General features: G+C 37.9%; 1 protein-coding gene across 1 annotated transcript; it reads right to left on the reverse strand.

Moving 5' to 3' along the window:
* Nucleotides 1–511: 511 nt before the first annotated feature.
* On the reverse strand, nt 512–22,963 carry LOC109059125 (ninein). Its single transcript, XM_042737360.1, has 27 exons — nt 22,596–22,963; nt 19,444–19,635; nt 19,086–19,173; nt 17,179–17,351; nt 15,651–15,696; nt 15,398–15,570; nt 15,164–15,307; nt 14,918–15,076; nt 14,694–14,830; nt 13,777–13,917; nt 12,005–12,179; nt 11,735–11,845; nt 11,275–11,364; nt 11,053–11,179; nt 10,852–10,943; nt 9,421–10,499; nt 6,008–8,161; nt 5,516–5,614; nt 5,389–5,440; nt 5,071–5,208; nt 4,868–4,945; nt 4,409–4,555; nt 4,124–4,291; nt 3,916–4,041; nt 3,545–3,640; nt 1,979–2,092; nt 512–1,870 (listed from the first exon to the last, which is right to left on the reverse strand). The coding sequence occupies exons 2-27, from the start codon at nt 19,624–19,626 to the stop codon at nt 1,655–1,657; spliced, it is 6,306 nt and encodes a 2,101-aa protein (XP_042593294.1). The 5' UTR covers nt 19,627–19,635; nt 22,596–22,963; the 3' UTR covers nt 512–1,654.
* Nucleotides 22,964–23,570: the final 607 nt, after the last annotated feature.

The following is a 23,570-nucleotide window of genomic DNA, read 5'->3' on the forward strand; positions in this document are numbered from 1 at the left end:
CCCTTCGCCTGTTCCCAGATCAATTCTCTCTGGATCGCTCTCTCCCCACAGCAGCCTGATCCCAGATCAGACCTTCCCTAAACCAGGTCCTCATAGGAGCAAAGCATTGTGGGAAATATTTGACTCTCGAACTTTTCCCCCCTATCTTTCACATTTTTTTGTGGTTTAGCAGGACAGTTGTGATAATTCATTCAACACATTAGGTTCAGTATAAAGGACAGAAGTACCTTCCAGGAACAGGGTACAAAATAGGGCCTGAAACCCTTAAAAGTAAGTTTCTTTTTCAACAAATAGTCAGTGAAAGAAGGTACTTCACCTTCAGAAAATTAGGAGTTCAAACTAAATTTCCTAAGCTTTTTTATATAAGCAATTATGTACTTATTTATGTGGGATTTAGCAAAATAACAACAATAATTGAAAATAAATACATAAATTATAACATAAACGAAATTAAACTAAAGTATTCTCTCTCTCACACACACTAAATATAAATGAAAACTCAGACCCAGTGTTTGCTAAAACGATTATTATTTATTTATTTACCAAAAACAAAAAAAAAAGTGTTTTTACATCTGAACCAAGTGTTATAAATTAACACTTAAAGTTAACGTTATTTTCATTAAAAAAAAAAAACACTTTCAGTAACACATATCTTATACTTCACCTAAGGCTGTGTTACAATACTAAAAACATAAGGAAAATTTGAGAATGTTTAAATGCCTGTAATTCTCTGTGCATTTTTTCCCCGAAGCATCAAAGCTTGTAAACTGCACTCGTTGAGAGACGCCTGAAATGAAACATCATAACCAGCAATTTTGCTCTCCACACACAAATTATACGGTGGTTACCACAAAGCTGACATCTCCGAGCTCTGAGTTTCTTCTACTCCAAATAAATATTTTAATACACTCTCTATTATTCATATTCACAGTGATCATAATACATGATTACAGTTCATAAATGAAAAATAGGTACACAAAATAAATACAAAGCACAAAGTCCTGCGGCAATTAAAGTAACATTATGGGATGTTTTGTGGTGCACATTCTCAAGTGAAAAGGTTTATATTAACTAAACAATCCTGAAGACATAAAATGCACTATAACAAACAGAAATAAACAGTGAAGAAACACTGTGGCATTTGCCCTTTAATTTCCTTCTCTGAGATGCAGGGAATCACTGACTTTGTTTACATTTCAATACAGCTATGTAATGATAGGCGGCTGCATGCATGCGTGTGCGTGTGCGTGTGAGTGTGTGTGTGTGTGTGTGTGTGTGTGTGTGTGAGAACACCAGATACACCAGTAATATTACAGTATGCCTTAAAAAAAAAACTGCTATAAAATAAATTTTTTAAAAGCAATAAAAAAAAACAATAACTTAAAGGAAAGTTTCACCTAGAAATAAAAATGAATGGAAAGGAGATTTGGAATCTATGGCAGAAGGGAATACAAATTTAGTTTCAGTCTGTTCACGGCGCAAAACTTTCATATGGCTTCAGAGAATATAGTGCACAAGTCATATGGACTATTTGTATTTCTTGTCCTTTTTGAAGCTTGACGTATAAAGAGCAGCTCAAACATGTTTCTCAGAAGAAAATCTGAGATACTGGAATGGCTTGTATGGCTAAAATCATGTGTAATACAGTTTAAAATCAGGAGCGTGTGAAGTGGTAGGGCACAGGAGTCAGTGGGGAAGGGCCGAGGTCACGGACAATCTTGTTGAGGCTGGAAATTTTCTCCTCCAGGAGGAAATTCTTCTTTTCTGTTACTTTCTGACGTTGTTCTGTCTTCTCCAGGGCTTTGAGCAGTTGAGCATTCTCCACGTAGAGGTCTTTGATCAACACATCCGATTCACTGTTCCTGATCAACTACAGAAGCAGAGAGAACAGGACGGTTGTGTTGGAAGTCTGATTTCGAGTAAAATGCATCATCAAGAATGTGTTAAAGGTCAGGGGAGGACGTGTGTATTTCTGTACCTGCTCTTTCAGCTGAGACACTTTCTCCTGTAGCAGCAGTTTGAGGTTTCTGAGCATGAGCTCCACTTCTCTCATCCTCTCCTCCATCCGTAACAGCGTCACCTCACGCTCGTCCTGCTGGGCATACAGATCAAGGTCAGAGGTCATTACAGATTAAGGTCAATTGGTCTGCTAGAAATCCACTGCCTAAGTTATGTTCGCTTCGTTAACTGCTCTTAGAATAATGTACCTTCCCTTCTTTACAAACCTTAAAAAAAAAACTCAACTAGATGAATGATATATGAGCAAAACAAACAAACAACCTAAAATAGATTATATAAAAGCAATGGAAATAAATGTATGAATTTTTTTTTTCCCCATATAAATAGTGTAAAATAAGATTTTTTTTTAAAATTAAACTTAAAATTGAATACACTACACAAAATATTTCAGTTAATAGTTTATTTGGACTCAGTTTTAGATAAATATATATAAAAAACAAATTCACATCAATAAGGGACATATCACATTTAAACCAAGTAAAACATCCAACAGCATTTAACTAATAAAATAAAATAAATTAATAAATTAAATCAATAAACACCATTAATTAATTATAAATCAGTGATGCAAAATATCCAGTAAAACATGTAGAGGTAGATAAAGCAATGTATTGAGGTTTTAATAAATAAATAAAAATTCAAAATTAAATTGAAAAAAAGATGGATTTTTTTCAGAACAATCATTCATTACAGCTGAAGTGTGGTATCACACATTAAAATGGTGATGCCATTACAGTGCAAACTTAAAAAAACAATACTGCTTATTTAAATGCCTTAAGATCTTAAAATGAATTCATAATCATAGACTATACTGCACTTAATGGCATTAAATGTCAAAATCCTATTTTACTCCATGTGTGGCAGCATCTGGACCAAAGAGGAAACAACTCGCAGTACGTTGTACTTGCAACATGATGCCACCTTGTGGCAGATTCAGTTCATTATCAGCTGCAAAGCTACATTGACCCCAACAACTAAAACGAGAACAACAAAATCTGGCAGAAAGGGTTCAGTGATTGGACCACACAGACTAAAGGTCAGAGTTCAAAGGGGAGGTGATGTCTCAGGCTGCAAATCTTCTATGTCTGTTAGTGAGGATGTCACAGCTCTTGCACCTGTAGAAACACATACACACAGCACTATATACACACGTCTTATATCCACACACACAGAGAGCTGTGATAGAACAGACTTGCGCGGATACAAACCCCAAAACACTTAAAAAATAAAATACACACCAAGAGCGTCATCCAACACCATTCACATAAACAGCATAGGGGTCACTCTAACACTGCTTCTACAGAAAGAACAGACCCAGTGCTGCCCACATCATGAGTGCGAATACAATGAGTGACGAATGTTTTCCAGAATAGAGCAAACAAACAGAGACACCAATTCACCCAAGGACCAGACGCACAGTAAATAACAGAGAGTGCTGCGCATACACCGTTACAGAGAATGCACTGACACCGAGAGAAATCTTGTCCCGGCTGTGATGCTGATTATTTGGGTGCAAGTGTGTTACCTGCATGTTGAAGTCTGGACTGTTGCTATGGTGCTGTCCCTTCTGTTCCCCCGGCAACTGTAGAGGAGACAAAGGCAAGACTGTAGCCAGCTGAGCCTAAAACAACAGAGGATCAGTGTGTTATGATGAGGGAACGTGTGTTTGTGTAGATGACAGGGATGCCAAATGTACTAGGGTAGCAAGCCAACTCTACATCATGATTTTATTCATACCAAACATGTTCCTACTATATGAAACATCATTTAAGGTTAATAAAGTAATTACAAAAGAAACAAATACCCAGAGAGTAATACTAACTGCTAGGTCATGACTTCGACCAGCACTAAAAAGTGTTTAAAAAGTTTAATTTGGGGAATTGACGTAGGGGGAACCTTGTTCCGTGTAGACAGTAGCTGAGCGTGCAAAGCCTCCATTTCACGTTTCAAGGCTGATTTTTCTTGATCTGCAGTTTTGACAAGTCCTCTGTGTTTCACACTTAATGCTTCCAGATGGTGAATCTAAAAAAGAACATCAACTTCGTCATCAATGTCTTGCACACATCATATGGCTGCCAGAGGTGTTTAGTAAACATGCTCAGACCTGCTCCTTTGACGACTGCAGCTCTGAGCTCATCTCGCTTATTTGTCGCTTGAGTTGCTGGTTCTCCTCTGTAAGTGAGGCATGCTCCGCCTCCATCAGCCCAGAAAGCTCCGCCCACACCCGCCTCCCCTGTTGTTGACTAGCAGACACAACGGAAACCTCCAACAACTGATATGGAGAAGGAGGGGAGGAAGGAAGAGAAATAGTTACAGTGGGTGGGGGGTGATAAAGCATTTCAGTTTCTCCATCTAACTAATGACAGAAGCTCGGGTCCTCTATACTCACCTTCTCATTGGCAGCATGCAATCGTTTGTGCAAAGAAAGCACTTCCTGTTTGAGGGCATCTCTTTCTTGCTGTGTGATGCGTAGGTCAGAATTAAGTCGAGCGTTCTGCTGAGTGACCGTCTGTAAAGATGAATCCAGTGACATGACCTGAAGGAAACCAAGAGACATTTGCCAAAGCCGTCCCTCAAAGCAAAAAACAAAACAAAAAAACAAACATAACCAACCCCGAACATAAAAACAAAAACACACAAAAAAACAGACGTAACAAAACAGAAAAAAACAAATGAAACCAAACCAAACAAAAGCAGATGAAAACAAAAACCCAAATGAAAGAAGAAAAAAAAAAAAAAAACACCAAACAAAACAAAAAACACCAAACACAACAAAAAAAAAAATCAGACAAAAAAAAAAACAAACAGTTAGGTCAGAGCAAGAGTGGGCTTTGTGTGCTTTTTATACCTTTTCTATGCACCGATTGAGTTCTGATCTAAGCAATTCCTTTTCTGTTCTGGAACCAAAATCCTCCTGATCACACAGCTGTAAGCGAGTGTGTATGTGTGCATAGAAAAAGACAGGCACAGAGAAAAAAGATTTTTATGAATGTTCGTGCCACTCAAACTCTTGAGCATATTATTATGAAACTGACACATTTAAAACCATATCCCATTTTTCTCATTGGCTGAGATGTCATGTTGACGTATCACTTCCTGGAGTGCATGTCGAAGTACATGATCTGCATTCTGCTGTAATAAGAAATTCTCCTCCTCTTGCTGTTGTCCTAGACGGCGAGGCTCAGAGAGCTGAAGAAAAGTGAATTAAGAGTCTGTTTGTGTGTGGACACATGCAAATCATTAAATACAAACATTTAAACACATTCATAGTACTTATAGATATAAAAATGACAACCTCATAAGTGTATAAAGAATCTTAATTCTTCAAGCACCTTAAAGTTAAGTCTGGGCAATGTAATTAAATCTTACCTGTCTCCTAAGAGCTTGTACCGATCTCTTCCCTTGCTTGATGGGATGTAATCTAGACAAAGACATTTATCACATCATTTACATGCTCTTACATGGGACAATTAAAAACTCTGTGTGCACGTCTTACTGCAGGTCATCCTGGTTCTCTCTCAAGTCCTCCTCCCTTACTGTCGAGATCTTGTGCCTCAGAATGATGTTCTCTTTAGCCAGACGACAAACTTCACTCCTAAACACAGAGTGCATTGTAAATCTGCTTGGTAGTACTAAACTGCATATTGCATTAGGCTTTGTGTAAGCAGTCCATTAGTCTAATAAACTAACAACATGCTCCACAGTGCACTGGAAATTAAATTTTTTTTTGAAAAGGGTTGGGTCAAAAAGATATGCAACATTTCACTACACAGGCAGATCATGTCACAAAACTTGAGAACATCTGCACTAGAAGGTTGTAAGTGTGTGTGAGGGATTAATGATGGTGAATGGGGCTCTATTGCTGCAAAGAGGCAGGGTCTACAACAAGGCACTCACGCAGAATTGACTTAGCAGCAGGGAGCAAACGGGATGAGCAGAGTGGGGATACTGATCTACAGAAGTAAAACAGAGGACCATCACATGGTACCTCCTCTCTTGCATTTGTTCATGGATCCTAAGAGATTTGCCCTGCAGATCAGCAAGTGCTCGGCGTAGATGCAAGTTCTGTTTCTCAAACTCCACGCAGAAGAATTCAAGCTCTGTCACCGCAGCAATCTTCTCCTTCAGCTGGGAGTTGTGGAATGAGTTGTGTGAAGTATCAGAAGAGTCAGAGTCCCACTGCAGCACCTTATCCTGCTTATCAAGTTCCCGGACAAGAACCTTCAGTTTGGAATTCTCCATTCGGACTTGTGCAGTCTCTTCCAGCACTGAAGCCAGCTGTTTGTGGAGGTCCTGGACTATGTGCATCTTGTCCTCCAGACTCTTGACTCTACTCTCCAGTTTTTTGTTGCGGTCCACAAGCTGCAAGTTCTCTTGGATGCTTTGCTCAAAGCAGACCTTTAGCTCAGCAAGTTGCATATCTTTCATTGGGGCCGCCATTTGCTTAAAGTGCTTTGGTACTCGAGGTGTGATATTCTCTTTCTCTGTATCCTGCCATTTAGGGCTCTGCAACTGAGAGCTAGTGCATTCTATACCTTTGCTGTACTGCATTACTGTTTCTTGAAGGCCCAGAATCTCCTGCATGCACACATCTCTCAGATCAGCAACTTTGTCCTGCACTGTATCAACTATAGTTAGGGTACAAACCTCCTTTACAAAGGCCCTGATATCATTTTCAAGACTTGTAATGCTGATACCATCCTCTGGACTTTCTTCAATCTCAGGTTCAACTGGTTTGCCATTGTATTCAGCCTGGGTTTCTTCTTTGCTTGGAGATTCATGGTGTTGCAAGCCCCCTTGGTTAAAGGAATCATCAGATTCTGCAGAGAAATTACATTCTCTTTCTGTGCCATTTAAAATATACTCCTCTGCCATCTTCAAAGTGTCATCTCTCTGAGTGTCCGTGCTACTGCTCTTAACATTCAGCTCTTCAATCAGTTCTGTATCTTTGAAACCATCCACTCCAGGATTACAGAGTTTCTCCTCGGTCTCTTCCTTCTCTTCTTTAGGACAGTCAGGGGTTTCTGTCCCACTGTTGTTAGATTCTACATCCGCTATGTCTAATTTACCATCAGAACAAGAGTTTAAAGTTATACCATTTGTAACTCTAACCTCTGGGCATCTGTGTAGCTGTGAATTACCAAAGTCTGGGTCAGTAACTTCATCCACTTCCTCTTCATCTTCTCTGTTTACAGAAGACTCCTCACATATGACGTGCTTTGGACTGACTTCATCAGTAGATTCTGTGCAGGTTTCTTCATTTAGTTCATCAAAGGGCTCTATTGTGGATTCTTTACAAGTTTCTTCAAGGTCATCTCCATTGGGTTCTACAGGGATTTCTACAGTGGACTCTATGCAAGGTTCCTGAGAAAGTTCTGCAGAAGGTTCTCCAGTGGTTCCAATCAACTGCAACACAATGTCCTCCAACTGCACCACTCTCAATGCCAGTGAATCTCTTTCTGCAAGCAGAGCCTTTCTCTCGTCCTTTAATTCCTGACAGAGGAGCTCCTCACCTTCCTGGATTCTGCCTATCAGCTCCATATTCTCAGAAAATGAAATTACTTCATCTTGCCTGCTCTCCAAAGCAGAAAGACTCCTTTGCAGCTCTGCTCGCTCCTGGATGAAGTCATCCACAGCCTGCTTCAGCATCTCTTCCAGCTCAGTGGCTTTGTGCTCTGCTTGTGCCAGCAGCAGGTCTTTGGCCTCCATCCTATCCTGCACATGGCTTTGCAGCTCATTGAGTTCGCGGCTCAGCTCAATTTCTTTGGTTCGAGCAGCACTGACAAAAGCCTCCAGCTCGGCCTGAAGCTGTAGGTTCTTGTCTGTCAGAGCTTTAATATCTTGTGCATGTGCAACTTCAAGGCTTTGACGCTCCTTTTGGTGCTCCTCCCTCTCTAGGTCCAGCGCCTCCCTCAAAAGCTTCCACTGTTGCTCCACCTCCTTGGTGGCTGCCTCTGACTCCTCCTCCCAGTGGGCGCGATCTGCAGCATGCTGTTGGGTAAGTGCTGCAATCTCACTTTGGTGATGTTGCTCGATTTTTTGTACATCCACCTGAAAACGCTCAGACACTGCCTCTTGGTCACCATAGAAACGAACTTCCACTTCTTCAAGTCGCTGAGAGAATTGTTTCTCCAGCTCTCTCCTGTACATGGCCAATCAACATCAACAGCTTTTAACATAACTATATTGCAGAGTGGAGACAAGAATAGCTGATAGAGGTTTTTGTATGTTTCAAAATGACAAGAAAAAAAAAAAACCTGTTTTTAATTAATTTTTCCCCGGAGAAAATTATAATAAAGCTAGACTATATTATATATAATGAATAAATAGGCCTATATACCAGAAATATATTTTTACTTAATAAATTAAGAAAATGAAAAAAAACTGTGCAACAAGTAGCCTAGTTTGCAGAGTTTTGGTTCATTTTTGTGCTGCGCAAAAGGAAACCAGACGGCAGAAAGCGATATTCTATTTTTCTTTAGGCTTATTTTACAAAAGCACAAAGATTTGTTTTTATTGTGAATGTACAAAAATAATACACTTTTTACAATTCTGATTATCTTAGAAGGGAGTAAAAGGAGTAGTTTCTTCCACTGTTAGAAAGAAAAAATTCAAGTGACTGCGCTGGTGCCGCATGTGCGCACACAGCTAAGCTTTGCTACCTTGACAATGCCTGTTCAAAAAATACAATCAGTAAAACATATGGAAAAAACACACTGCTCAGTTTAAATATGTAGTAAAATCTGTGCCGTTATCACTGTAACGCCATGATGTTATGCAAAACATTTTGTTTTACGTGGACATTGGATCGCGAGTGAAATAGGCTACATAATAAATAATAATTTGCCATTCAAATACATCACTTGATTTTGTGTCGAATGAGAGACCCAACGTTGGTTTCAGTTTCGTTTTAGCCTAAATGAATTTGTTTTGGCTTGTCGTCATTCTTTTCTAAATACTGTTAACTGAAAGGATTTGTTGTGGAGTGAGGGGAACTAAAATGGCTTAGCTATGTTTACAGTGTTTATTATAATGGTTGTAAACATTTCGCGTCGGCATTAGGCCTATTTCTGAATGAAATACTAAAATGCGACTTATGTATAGGCCTACACGACTTATGATTATTATTTTTTTCTCTAAAAAACTTTTTTTTTTAATACGCGTAGCGCATGTTAACCATGGAGCAAACCTTTTTAAATATTTTGGACACATTTCTGATAAAAAATAAATAAATAAATAAATAAAAAGAAGACTTTTTAAACCGTTTAACTGATTGTATTAATCGGTCAAAATTCTTCAGGGTCGGTTAACGATTAACCGCTTAAAATGAACATCCCTACTTACGTCACATATAAAAAAATGCCAAAGTTTTAAAGTCAGTAATTCTAAATAGTGTCTTACCTTTGTTCTGCAATATCTGAGCGTAGTTTCTCCAAGAGGCTGCTGAGTTTTTCTCTCTCCTCGCTGTGTTTGGCACTCAGCTCCTGCATGGCCTCCCTGTGCGCCTCCACCATCCGGCTCTGCTCTTCATTCAACACCTGCTGCCACCTCCTCTCCTGCTCCTCTCTCTCTCCTTGTAGTCTCTCTCTCTCCTGCTCCAAACAGGCCTGAAGTGCCTCCTCATGCTGTTTCTCCAGCTGAGCCCTCTCTCTCCCCCAATGCTCCATTATAATGTTCTCCGTCTCCTCCTGCTGTGAGCGGAGGTGTTCCCTCTCCTCCTGCAAACGCTGTAGGAGCAGAGCGTGATGTTTGTTCTCTAACGAAGCCCGCTCCTCATCCCACTGTTGCCTGAGCCTCCTCTCCCTCTCCAGCCTCTCCTCCAGCACAGCCTGCAGCGTCTCCTTACTGATCTCCTCTAGCTCCTGCCTCTCCCGCTCCCATTCCTCCCTGAGCCTCCGCTCTTTCTCCTCCAACACAGCTTGCAATGCCTCCTTACTGTTCTCCTCTAAATCCTGCCTCTCCCACTCCCACTCCTCCCGGAGCCTCTTTTCCAGCTCAACACACTCCTGTTCTGTTCTATGCTGCATCTCCTCAAGCTGAGCATTTAGCACCTCCTCATAGCTCTTTTGCTCTTCTTTCCACTGCTCCTTAAGCCTCTTCTCCTCCTTTTCCTTCTCCTCTTGCAGTCTCTCTCTCTGCTCCTGCAGATTGGCCTCTAGCACCTCCTGGTGCTTGGATTTCATCAGACTCATCTCCTCAGTATGCACTCTGATCTGCTCCTCATAGACAGTCTGTTTTTCCTCCAGAATTTGCACCTTTGCTTCCAGCTGTTCTGCACGGCTTCTGGCGTCCTGTGCCTCCTGCGTGAGAGAGTGAAGCTCCTGCTGGTGGAGAGTTTTGAGGGCAGAAATTTCCTGCTCCAATCTGTTCGCTCTCTCTTGTTCTCTTGTCAGCTCCTCCCTCAAAACCTGCACCTCCTGTTGGTGCTGCAGGGAGAGATGACTCCTCTCTTCCTCTGCACTACGTTTTTCTTCGTAAACCTACGGAGGGCATCAGAGAGCAACAGGAAGAGTCAACTTTTATTCTTTAAACAATCTAGTATAGTTTGGCATTTACTTTTATCTTAAAGGTACAGTTCATATAAAAATGAAAATTCCTAAAGGTACAGTTCATTTTATCTTAAAAGTATGGTTAACCTAAAAATTAATTCTTAAATGTATAGTTAACCTAAAAATTTAAATTTTTCAAGGTACAGTTCACCTAAAAATTGTATTTAAAAAATGTAAAATTCAAACTGATCTGAATGCAAATATGCTTTGGTTTCATACAATTCACAAAAACAACAGCTATACATTTTTTCATAGTTTTAGTATGTACATGCGTGCATCTCACCATTGCCCTTATGTTTTCTATCTCTCGCTGGTGCTGCTCCAGTAACATCTCAGTCTCTAGATTCATGTTTAATGGCTGCCGCTCCTGAGAACCTACAAATGCACACACACAAGAGCACAGCTGAATGACAGAAGTTGGACTCCAAATGCAAGCATTTAGTGTAATCTATGAGTATTGAGTATGAGCAGACAAGTATGTTACCTGGGTCTGGACTCTTGCCGGCCAGTTCATCAGACAGACTCAGTCCGGGACGTGTTGAGGGTGTGTGGCCTGAACCCTGATATTCCTCCAGCTGAGCTTCCAGCTCATCTATACGATCCTGCAACTCCTACAATACACATGCAGATATAGATATGAATTTGAGTGACACAGTATAATAGACTGAAACAAAAGGAAGTAAACAAAAACAGAGAGGTTACAGACCCTGCACTGCTCCTCGTAGTTCCTGCGCAGCTGTCTCAGACGCTCCTCCTGCTGAAAAAACTCTGCGCTGTCCGGATCCAAATCACCGAACTACACACAAAAGAATTCTCCTATTGTTCATGATTTACTAGACGAGGATTTTCAAAAATATATGTATTCACAATTTCTACAGAAGAAAATATTTTAGAGTTTAGAGTCTAGAACAATGTTTATTTATAAAAATATATAAAATGGCTACAGAGTTATACGTTTTAATCAATTTAATGACTTTTCCTGGTCTTGAAAAAAATCATCACATTTTTAAAAATAGGCTACCTCATATACCCAGATTTATCAAGATAGTATGAAACCTGATGATGTAAATAATTTGAAAGTCAGGTGATGTTACTACTGACATCATACTATTGTATGTTTCACCTCATGTCAATACAGATGTCTGTGTCTATGCTAATTCCAGTACCTTCTCTTTCAAAACACCGTCCAGGTTTTTTTGCACTTTGTTCAGCTGGTTTTCTGCCTCCACCAGTTTCTCTGTGGTCTCAATAAGCTCAGACTCCAGACGACCATTTTCCTACACAACAAAGTTATTGAAGACAAACATATACAATACATTTTGCAATTCAAATCAAATTAAATGACAGGCTGACAGGAATGTGATGTAAGCATGTAGCAGGCAATTCACCGTGTTAAAAACCCCCCCAAAACAAATTCAATCGAAAATGCTAATTACTTTAATGGTGAGAGATAGATGTTCTCGTAGGAAGGTTTCATCTTCTCTCATCTTGCCAATTTCCTGTTCAAGCTCTTCTTGATGCTGATTGGCCTGCTGCTGCACAAGTTCCACCTCTTTACTAAGCTCTGCTCTCAGAGCCGTCATGCTCTCTTTATATTCCTGCTCCAACTTCCTGTTTAAATTATATGCATGGACATAAACACACATGCAAATGACATATGAATACACATGCTCACACCCACATGCATAGACCAATGTCAACTGAACAAGCCTTCTTTGTTTATGCGAATCAATCTCTAACATTTATAATATGCGTTTTTTTTCTGGATTTTTTTTGGTATTCTGTCTCTATTCATTAAAATAAACCTACCATAAAAATTACAGACCCTTCATTTCTTTGTAAGTGGAAAAACTTACAAGTCTTGACTGGAAACTAAACATCTAATTCTTGCAATGTTTTTGAGATGATAATATGCTGATTTAGTTACTGCTTTGACATGAATACTGAAACTAAGGTCTGTCTCCAGAATCACACCAAGAATCTAGATTTTGACTCCCCATGTCAAGGTATGCATTCACCTTGAGAACTTCATCTTTGTTTCCAAATTTGATGACTTCGGTTTTTTTCCTTGTTTAAACTGAAGAAATTTCTGGCACATCCAACTGTTAGTTTTATCAATGCATTGGGAGAGGGAGTCAATGGGGCTGTAGTCATTTGGCAACAAGGGTAGGTAACTTTGGTTATCATCAGCATAGCTGTGATAAGCAATTTGGTTCTTTTTCATTATTTGACTTAGTGGGAGCATATACAGGCTAAACAAGAGTGGTGCAAGAATTAAGCCTTGTGAGACTCCGAATGTCATTGACGTCCACTCATACTCACATAATAACCTCTCCCTTCTAATTATGACCTGAACCAATTAAGAACCATCCCAGAAAGCCCGACCCAGTTTTCCAGTCCCTCTAGAAGTATGTTGTGATCGACAGTGTCAAATGCAGCACTGAGTTCTAGTAGTACCAGCACTGATGTTTTGCCAGAATCAGAATTTAGGTGAATATCATTTATTATCTTAATGAGTGCTTTCTCTGTGCTTTGATGCAGTCGGAAATCAGAAAATTCACCAGTCTTCTTACTGACTTTCACAGGAGCAATGTCATCAATAACATTCTTAACTTTTGAGTTAAAGGAATCAAGGAGAAGATCAACAGAGTCTGCAGTAATGCTTGGTGTTAAAGATATAGCCTTCATAATTAGCACACTAGTGTTCTTGTTAATGCATCTCTTTCTGACATAGACAGATCTAGATTCAGTGTTAGCAGAGATCAATATATCAAAAAAAATACCGAAGTGATCAGATTTCAGCACAATCAGCACAATCCCAATTATTCAAAATTATATTCAAAAGACAAGTACTGACCAAATTACACTTGCTTGCATTGATAGACATCTTTAAATAGAGCAGCTACACCTTCACCTCTCCTAACAGTCCTGCAGAGAGTAGTTAAAGTTTAGTTTGTAGGGGCTGTTTCATTGAGGACCGTTGCACTGCAGCTGTCTTCTAGCCATGTTTCATTTAGAAACATAAAATCGAGGTTGTTTGTGGTAAACACAGATACAATCAGGAAAACATCACAGATGACAGGAAGAGCAGTAATTGGTTTGGAGAACTTTAAATCTATAAGAGCTTTCTGCTTTCTGGACTATAAAGTAATTTGGGTTCATTTATGAAAAAAGGAAAAGCGGCAGCTGATTGAAGGTGAAAGGTTACCGGAGGTTGAGTTCGTTATTGCGCTCAATGGCAGCATGGTGATCATCGACTTCAGATGCCAGCTGAGATTTCAGTTTCTCTGCTTTGTCCAGATCAAAGCGAATCCTCTCCTTCTCACGCCTTTCCAGGTCAACACACTCACTGTCACACAAAGAATTGACATTTGAAGCAAACTGGAGCTCTGATGGTTCTAAAATGATCTTGAGTGAATCTGAATAATGACCTGGATTAAAAACAACAAGATATGATTTAGAGTAAGAGAAAACAATAGGTTTTAGTCACAATGGCAAGCTGAGGTGAGTCAAATAATGAAACAAAGTGATCTTGAATGAGTCCCCATATTAAATTAGAATCATCTGAACAAGTATAATAATAATATGGTATAGCGTAGATTAAGAGTGTGCATAATATAATGTATAACTGTGCATTGGGGTTGGGGAGTTCTGTTGGAGCAAGAAAATTTATTTTTTATTTTTAAAATTGTCATATGTAAAATTGTAAAAATGTGTTGAGGTAACAAATTAAAATACAATATATAGGGTCAGTTTACATCTTGTTTTTTAGCTGTATTAACTTATTTAAAAACATATTTTGTCTTCTTTTAAGTCATTTTATACTATCTTGTGCCCCCCGTGGAACTGTGGTAAGGCCCCCTAGTGGGTCCCGGCCCCTTGGTTGAGAACTACTAGAAAGAGATGGAGTTTGTGAATAGCAAACTGAAGTGATCTAGTGTGATGCAGAGTGAACAGCTGAAATTCTCAGTTAGAATAATGAACTGGAATTATAAACTGGATTTAATGATTTATTTTGATGATCATGCAGTAGTACGCTGGAGCAGTTCTAGTTCTAAATCTAGACCAAGCCTGAGTGAGCTATGAAAGTTGAAATGCACAGAGAGTTCAAATACATGGACTCACAGCAGATGTCTGATCTCTGCCTTAAAGCTCACTAGCGCCGCCTGGTGGATTGAGTTCTTAGTGCTCAGCAGCTCATTCTCTAGAGCAACGGTGAGCTCAGACAGATTCACTTTACCTTCCAGATTAAAATCCAGAGCCTACAGACAGACACACACATATAAAAGCTTATTACAAATATCCCAGTCGAAATGCAGAGTTGTGTAGACACTCAGTCTGTGTGTCACCTTTAAGATCTCTGAGCTATTGTCCACTCCCTCTTCCATCCACCTGTAAAGGAGAGTTTCCACAGGAACGTGTCCCGATCCATCATCCAAATCTGAAAACACCTGCAGACAGATTGTGCTGCTCAAAGCACATGAGATCCTTCGACCAGACTCATCAAACTTGGAAGAAAGAGAAGGATGGAAAAAAGAGGTTTAACACTTATATTTAGGCATGTTTTACACACACAGCCTATTATTGTGTACTACCTGAGTGGAATGGAGTCTCTTTAATTGTCTGTAGGGTGTGGATGCTGACGGTGTGGGTGGTTTGCTGGGGTTTATTAAGCATGAGATGAACTCCTGCACATCTATCGCGCTTTCATCACCACACTGCAACAGATCCTCACCCACCTGGGAACATTCAAACCCACACAGGAACTATATGTTAACATGATCTACTTAACCACTAAATGGAACTCAGGTTGTGATCGTGGAAAATACCTCAATGCCTATGTGCTGGCAGAGTGTGTGTAGCTGTTGCAGTGTGGCCGTGCCGTTTATGGGTAGAGAGAGCTGATGGCAAGCATTATGCAAACGCTCCTCCATGTCACAGAGTGGCAATGCATTGCCACGTGGAGTGCTGGGTTCATCTGGGTTCCAGAGGTGCAGCTGACCTGCACAAAATCCAGTGTAAATGTCTTGCATAAGGGAAGGTTTTTTTTTTTTTTTTTTTTTTAAGAGTATTTAAAATCACCTTCTGCTTCAAACTCTTCAGAAATGCTTATGTCAGCATTCCAGCGCTGTAAAAAATAAAATGCACAGATGAAAAACACTGATAATCACACCCCCAGGAGGGGCACTACTGAGCAACAATAAAACAAAGCAGATGACCTCAATAAAGAGGGAAATTTAAGCTCTATTATACTGATATAAGCTGAGAACAATTTTAACAAGAGATGTTAATGATTCAATTGTGGATTGAATGATTGCTTATCATTAATAATGTAATCGTTTAGGATTACTAACTGTCAATTAATTAACATCAAAACAAATGCCTGTATTTTATAATCCACTCCAGGTTTAATACATATCGACTATGGTTTGATTTAAAAAAAAAAATTGGGTAAGATTTCATTATTTTTTATTTATTTTTAAAGACACTAAAGCTTTTTCATAAAGGATGCATTAAATTGATGAAAAGTGACATTAACAACATTCAAAAAATTGCTATTTTCAAATAAATGCTGAACGCTGTTTAAAAAAAAAAAAAAAAAAGTAGCACACTTTCCAGAAAAATATTAAGCAGCATAACGGTTTTCAATATTAATAACCATGAGAAATGTTTATTGATTTTGTATCTGCATATTAGAATGATTAATGAAGGATCATGTTACTAAATTCCTGAAAATTCAGCTTTGCCAAATTACATTTAAAATATCTTAAAACAGAAAGGTCTTTATTTCATAGAATTACTGTTTTTAACTGTACTTTTGAATATTAGTTAAATATAGTTAAATATTAGTTAAATATAATAATAATAATAATAATAGTAATAATAATAAATGCTAACCAAATAAAACATTTAAAGTAAAAAATATATATATTTAAATACTAATTATGCAAAACTAGCCATAGGTTGTGAAACTAAAAAGCCAATCAACTACTAATCAACTACCTCCCTATTGTTTGGTCAAGATTCACATTGTGTGTGTGTTCAAATATGGACAGAGTGAATTTCTGGGGGTGCAGGGAGCAGATGGAGAATACGTGCAATGGAATTCAGGGGGTGGGGCAGGGTCATTGTTCATCAATAGAAACCAACTCCCCCCCACCCACCCCCACACATCTGCTGTTGTAGAACCGGAGGATTGTTCACACACCAGACTATCAGAGAGAGCTCTGCGCAGCAGTGTGTATTAATGTGCACCTGCTGGAAAGTGTGGCTGGAGTCACACACAAAAGCTCACAAACACAAGCCAGCATGAATTCGATAAAATTCTTTCCAACATGAGACGTCATTGCTTGATATTTTGCTCTAAATTGGGGTGTCACTTCTAAGAGTCCTCATTAACTTCTGTCAGAGCAAAGGGCAAAGACACACACCCACACCCAGACTGTGTGTTATAGAGCTAGGTGCAGCTGAATAATTTGGATTGTTTCTGAAGGAAAATCTTAACTTTAACCTTCAGCTTTATCTGTGTATTCAGATATGGATGATTCCAAATGAGAAGAATGTGGCTTAACCTTTACGCTTCATTATTATTCATGTGAGCGTTTGTTACCTCACGTTTCCTGGGCACAGTCCTGTCATCGCTCTCTTGAGCATCTTCATCCTTCTCCTCCTCATCTTCAGCCTGTGTGTGTGAATCAGTGTGCGTGTGAATGAACTCCGGAGCAGTGCGGCGCCCATAGCGCTTACTGCCCTTTACGAAGCGTGGCTGGACTTCTGGAGAATCTAGGGGAGAGATAAATAACTCATACAATATTTATACAAAAATAAATGCCTTCCTCCATAATAACATCTAACAAGAGCTCAACACTTTCAAAATACTTGCTACTCTTTCACAAATTTTGCTCAAGGGATGTCTAATGACCAATTATGTTAATAAAATAACACAGAAAATATCCTGAAAAAAAAAAACTACTGTTCAAAAGTTTGGGTCGGTAGGATTTTTTAGATTTTTTTTTTTTTGCTCACCAAGGCTGCATTTATTTGGTCAAAAATACCATAAAACAATAATATTGTGATTTTTTTTTCCTGTGATGGCAAAAGCCAGTCTTCAGTGTGACATCACATGATACTCCAGAAACCATTCTAATATCCTGATTTAGTGCTAAAGAAACATTTCTTCTTATTATTAATGTTTAAAACAGTTTTACTGCTTAATATATTTGTGAAAACCATGGTACCTTTTTCAGGATACGCTGACAAATTAAAATGCAAAAGAACAGCATTTGTTTGAAATAGAAATCTTTTGTATCATGAATATATTTAGTGTCACGTTTTATCAATTTAATGCATCCTTGCTGGTTTAAAGTATATATATATATATATATATATATATATATATATATATATATATATTAATCTTACTGACATCAAACGTTTGAAGAGTAGTCTTTATGGGCAGCACAGAATTTAGATATGCCACCATTTCATTACCAGATCATTCATGATATATTAGTCATCAGTCAAGCCAGTGGCATATTTTGATAAGAGTGCAGGACGTTTTTAGAAACAAAATCTGTGAACAGTTTGTTTATCGTTCACCTTAGAAACCTGTGATTGAAATTCAATTGAGAGCATGAATGAACGATGAATGCCAAGTTTTGTTTGAGGCCCAGTGTAAGAAAGGCCACCCCTCGAAAGTGAACTCTTCCGAACCTGAGTTGCCAAGCATCAGAACACCAAGTGTTAAGCAGAAATGATTCATGAACAAAAAATGTTTGCTAAGGCAAGCGTCACTATTTCTATTGCTTATAATTAGGCAAACACTTGTAGCAACCGCATAGCAATGCCCTGGCTACTATCATTAACTGTGAGATGTCATAATTAGAGAAGAGCTTGTTTTAAGATAGAATAGACTTCATTTACACTCTCACTGTTCTCAGAATAATCCTCCTTAATCCAGATTTAACCTTACATCCTCCCTCAGCTCAGGCTGTCTGGTTTTTAATACAATCTCGATTACATCATGATTTCTAAATGCTGAGCAATACATTACATATAAACACATCTCAGTCATACATTTGTAATAAGACAAGCAAACCAAACATAAACAGCTGTAAACACATAAAGAACCTATATTAGACCTAAACTGATATATAGAATTATTAAATAGATATTTATTTCTACAAGTTTTGTTGACTTTTATGTGACATCACAGCATGTATAGATATTAATTGTTTTAAAACGGTCCTTCAATGGTAATATCAATATCTAGACAGCAGTGTATCCAAAGACGACTGTATTTTTAGAACAGAATTTCTATACAATTTAATGAGACATTCATCAAACTGTGGATTTAAATTGCTCTTTTTACACAATATTGGTTCCAGCAGGGAAGGTTACCAATAATCTAAAGTGATCAATTAAGTTGAATGATCAATGACATAATGATGTCCGTTCATTATATGGTTTAAATCTACAACCTTTTCGTTACCAATCTAGATCTTATGAGGTTGTTACCTGGTTGTTCAAGACATTCTTCTGGATCATTTGTGTTTGTGCTTGATAACACAAGGATCAGCGCATCCTTAAACTGTTCAAAATCAACCTGAAAAATCGAAACAGTAAAAATTAATCACTCCTCTTTTCTTTAGTGTCTATCAAGACTATACAGTTTCTAGTTACAGATGCTCTAAAAGGTTGTTTGGTTTGGGTTTTGAACAAAATACAAAAAAATTCTGAAATGTAAACCAAGCTCAAATTCTCCTGACCATTAGCAGTATTTAATGTCTCAGCATTCAAATTAACTCACAAAAAAGACATTCAAATAAAATAAAAATAGAAAGTGTCAATAAAAGAAATACATGTGGTCTCTCACCCGTGCACGGATCTGGTCCTCCAGCAGTGTGTGTAAGAGTGTGTTCAGGGTGTTCTCCTCCAGCTGAAGGGCCCGGCAGAGATCGGTCAGTTCTTCCGGACCCAGAGAGCCCAAACCACTGCCATCAAAACTCTCAAACACCTCTTTCAATCGTTCCTCATACTGGTCCCTCGCTCCATCCATCAGCCTTTCCTACAGAGACACAGACAGAGTTCACATCCCATTCACTGACCTTTAGCTTACTAAAGCAGATAGTTCACTTCCACACTCACAATAACTCCAACATATTCCAGTGTTAAACACAAGGATGCAGAAAGAGCCATCAATAACCAGAGTGACTGACAACAAAAAATGGACAAGAGCAACAACGAGCTCGAGCACAAATGCTTGACACACTCACACACCGGTCACTTTTAACAAGGAGGCTGTATTGGCTGTCTGCCATTAAAGGACTACAGCTTTCATAACAGCAGAACAACGTTCCCACAGTTGAGTAATGGATTTCCATGACTTTTTCAGTTGGATAAGGAGCATATAGATAGAAATGGGCATATTTCCATTATGTGAGGTAAGAGTTTTTTTTAAATAAGAAGTGTACAGTATTATGTTTATTAGGGATGCACAACATATCTTTACAGTACAAGCTATTTGCCAATATTACAGATTTTTAAAATGCATCAGTGTTTAATTATGCATGCACATTTCTCCCGTTTTTATATTTATATAATTATATATATAATTTTACAATAAATAAATACAAATAATATGAATTAATTGTTATACTTAGACAACATTTGTTGCCATCTAACAAACATTACCAACTGTTTTTTAAAAGACACTGGTAATTTAACACTGTTAAAGTATCTTAAACAATCTTTGTACTTTTGTTCATACTGAACATTATAATGTTAATGATGCCAAAATGTAATTGCAAATATTTTTGTGCAATTTATTTAGGTCATTTTAATAAACTTTCATTTATCAATCAATCATTTATCAGCCATAATGTAATAAAATAATTATCAGTTTATTAGGGACATTCCAAATACTTGTTAATGTACAAACATCTCCAAAAAACCTGTCCATGGACATACATTGTTATGCTTGTTTTACTCAAGGCAAACACCACCAACAATATCTAATCAAAGACATATTTTATGACTTTTAAGACTTTAATCACTTCCTTGAGCTTGGGATTTGTGCTCATGGCTATTAAGAGTATATAAGATTCAAGATGGATCAAAGCTTGAGCCAGAATAATGGAGAGACCTACAGCACTATTTCTGACACACACAATCCCTCCGCTCAGGAAGAGAAGAGATCTGTGGGCTAAATGCAGAGCAGAGCACAGATGAGAGAGGCCAGCGTCAGGACACACAAGTTATAACATCTGAGATGAACACAATCACACACACTCGGCTGCAGGTGTCTTTTGTCCCAAGGAGCCCTGACCCCTCTGAAAGCCTTACAAGTATATAAGTGTGTGTGTATTCATTTATTATTCTTCAGTGGATGGTGCACACACACACACACACAAAAGAGGAGGGGTTTGGTGTCCATCTGCTCCTTGTCAATGATAGCATCGCATCAGCAGTCTGAGAGTGGCCAGGTGTCTCTCTCTATTCAGGAAGAACCGATTCAGAGTCACTCAGATATTTGGACGAGGTAATATGTGAAATTGATTTTGAATTTCTAACCATAAGAACTGTACAGGGTCATCCATATATGCCTAACACTTTTAAATCACATCAATAATCAGACTAATTTTAATATACAAAAGTATCTATAAACGAGTAACCAAACCTTTTAACAAATATATTTCTTTGACTTTTCCACTCATTTGTGATAACTGGATAAGTGTTTATATATATATATATATATATATATATATATATATATATATATATATATATATATATATATATATATATATATATATATATATATATATATATATATATATATATATTTGTATTCATTTAATTTTTATTCATACTTAATTTTATATTTTATTATTGAGATTGGCTCTTTTTGTTTACAAAGAAATATTTTTGAACTGAGCATAACTGGAATAAATTAAGACATCTTTGTATTTGACTAATTAATTAAAATGAGCCTAACCTTATTACTGTAATCATTTCATATGCCACCTTCATCACTGTAAATTATGATATTTTCCACATTTGGAAATCACAATTATAAATCCAGGTTTTCTATGACCATGTAAATAATACACAAGTAAACACAACACAACAAATGTATTGCCAGAATACATTTTATATTTATATTTTCCAAAATAATTTTACTACATAATATAAAATGACATATGTCAAAGTCTGCATTGTTGGCAATGATCAAGCACCACCTATCAAGGCTCTGTTATTGTATCTTATGGCAACAGGTCCCATATAGGGCTAGAACAGAATTAGAAAAATCAGAGAAATCTCTTTGTAATAATTCACTTACAATAAACTGAAAAAATTATCAGCATTTCAGCAATCCAATAAAAAACTAATCAGCAATCATAGAGATTTCAGTGTCCAGCAGGGAGACACAGACACAAAGGAGGACAATCACAGACACACAGCAGACTGATCATCAGAGTCACTGAAATGAACAGATGGTTTGATTCAGTTGCAGACAGAAGGCTCATTCCATCACTGCGGTGTCTAACTCTGTTCCCACTTAGTTTCGCATGGCTTTTAAGCACTTAAAGTCATTGTAGAAACAGTGGCACAACCTACTGAAAGCCAAAACTACTTCCCTCATCTCACATGGCTACAGTTCTGCAATCTCAGATGATGGAGGCCATCAGTCCATAACAGTGACTCTTAGCAACACATACACACAGCGGCATTAAAGACACAAACACACCATTAAACACGCAAAATACACACACGTGCTAAGATCACTGCCACTGTGTTTATCTAACATGTTTTGTGGTGAAAGACAAGTATTTCATTGAAAAGAAACAAAGTTCTGAACTTCAATATTGCAGTCACAAATGCATCGCCAAATCAGACAACCATATCCAGGACACATAATATTAAAGTTAAATGCCGAATGAATGCATGAATCTATTATGAGTGAGATGACTGTGAGTTATGTGTGATAAAGTCAAAGTTAAACCCATCATCAGAACATAACGTTACCCTGCGGTTTAACAGATGCGCGCTGTCTCTCCGTTATTCAGCTGTAAGTCCATTAGTTTGATCCGGAGCTCGCGCTCAAACTGAACCGTTCTCTGTGTGTTTGGATCTAACGCCGCAGCTAAAGCTGTGAATGTGATGTCTTTCTGCTGAGTTCTCGGGTCAGTGTGCTACATTGTCTGTTATAAAGGGGCGGTCAGGGACATTTTGAAAGGCCCTGCAGGAGGAAGAGGAGGAGACGAGCAGAGACACAGCGCGCAACAGCGACTCTAGCAGGACAGCGATGGAACTACGCACCTGTTGAGCTAAAAAGATGTACGCTACAGTTCCAAAGTCATTTATGCTCACCAAAGCTGCTTTTATTTGATCAAAAATACAGTAAAACAAAACAAAATAACTGTTCTTTTTCTTGTGACAGTACATTTCTTTTTGTGACAGTAAAGCTCAAATACAATTTCTTATTCTCACAGCTGAAAATGATTGACTTTTCTATTTTATTAGTGTGTCTTATTATTTTTGTGTAAACTACAATACTTTTTCAGGATTCTCTCATTAATAGGCAGTTCAAAGCAACTTTGTTTTTTTTTTAAACATATTTTTGTAGCAATGTAGCAAGGAATTAATTAAATTGATCAAACTCTCAGTAGACTTTGTATTTTAATCAATGATTTCCTTGCTGAATAAAAGTATTATTTTCTTTCAAATAAAAATCTCCTGATCAAAAAACTATATTTACATTCAATTAATTGCTAAAGTGTATTTTGGGTGCATGTTTTGTTTAGCATTGTGTTTATTTGGAATTGAACCCACAACTTTGGTGTCGCAAGCCCTTGCTCTGATAAAACTATTTCATTTTCTTTTGTACTATATAAGTGCAGAATGCCAATATGTTGACCCATGAAACCCTTTGTCTTCTGCCTCCCGTCCACTCTTATTTTTTATACAATTTTTTCATTTTTCTTATACATTTTCCATAAA

The sequence above is a fragment of the Cyprinus carpio genome, chromosome B13 (genome assembly GCF_018340385.1).
Source record: "Cyprinus carpio isolate SPL01 chromosome B13, ASM1834038v1, whole genome shotgun sequence".
NCBI classification, from domain to species: Eukaryota; Metazoa; Chordata; class Actinopteri; order Cypriniformes; family Cyprinidae; genus Cyprinus; species Cyprinus carpio.

What these genes read in the sequence shown, in the direction of transcription:
- LOC109059125 (XM_042737360.1), bottom strand. Translation starts at nt 19,626, where the DNA reads ATGGATGGAGCGAGGGACCAGTATGAGGAACGATTGAAAGAGGTGTTT. An exon ending in GCCAGCACATAGGCATTGAG is followed by an intron (nt 15,308 to 15,397) that starts GTATTTTCCACG and finishes GAATGTTCCCAG; the next exon opens with GTGGGTGAGGATCTGTTGCA. An exon ending in TGCATGCTGCCAATGAGAAG is followed by an intron (nt 4,292 to 4,408) that starts GTGAGTATAGAG and finishes TCTCCATATCAG; the next exon opens with TTGTTGGAGGTTTCCGTTGT.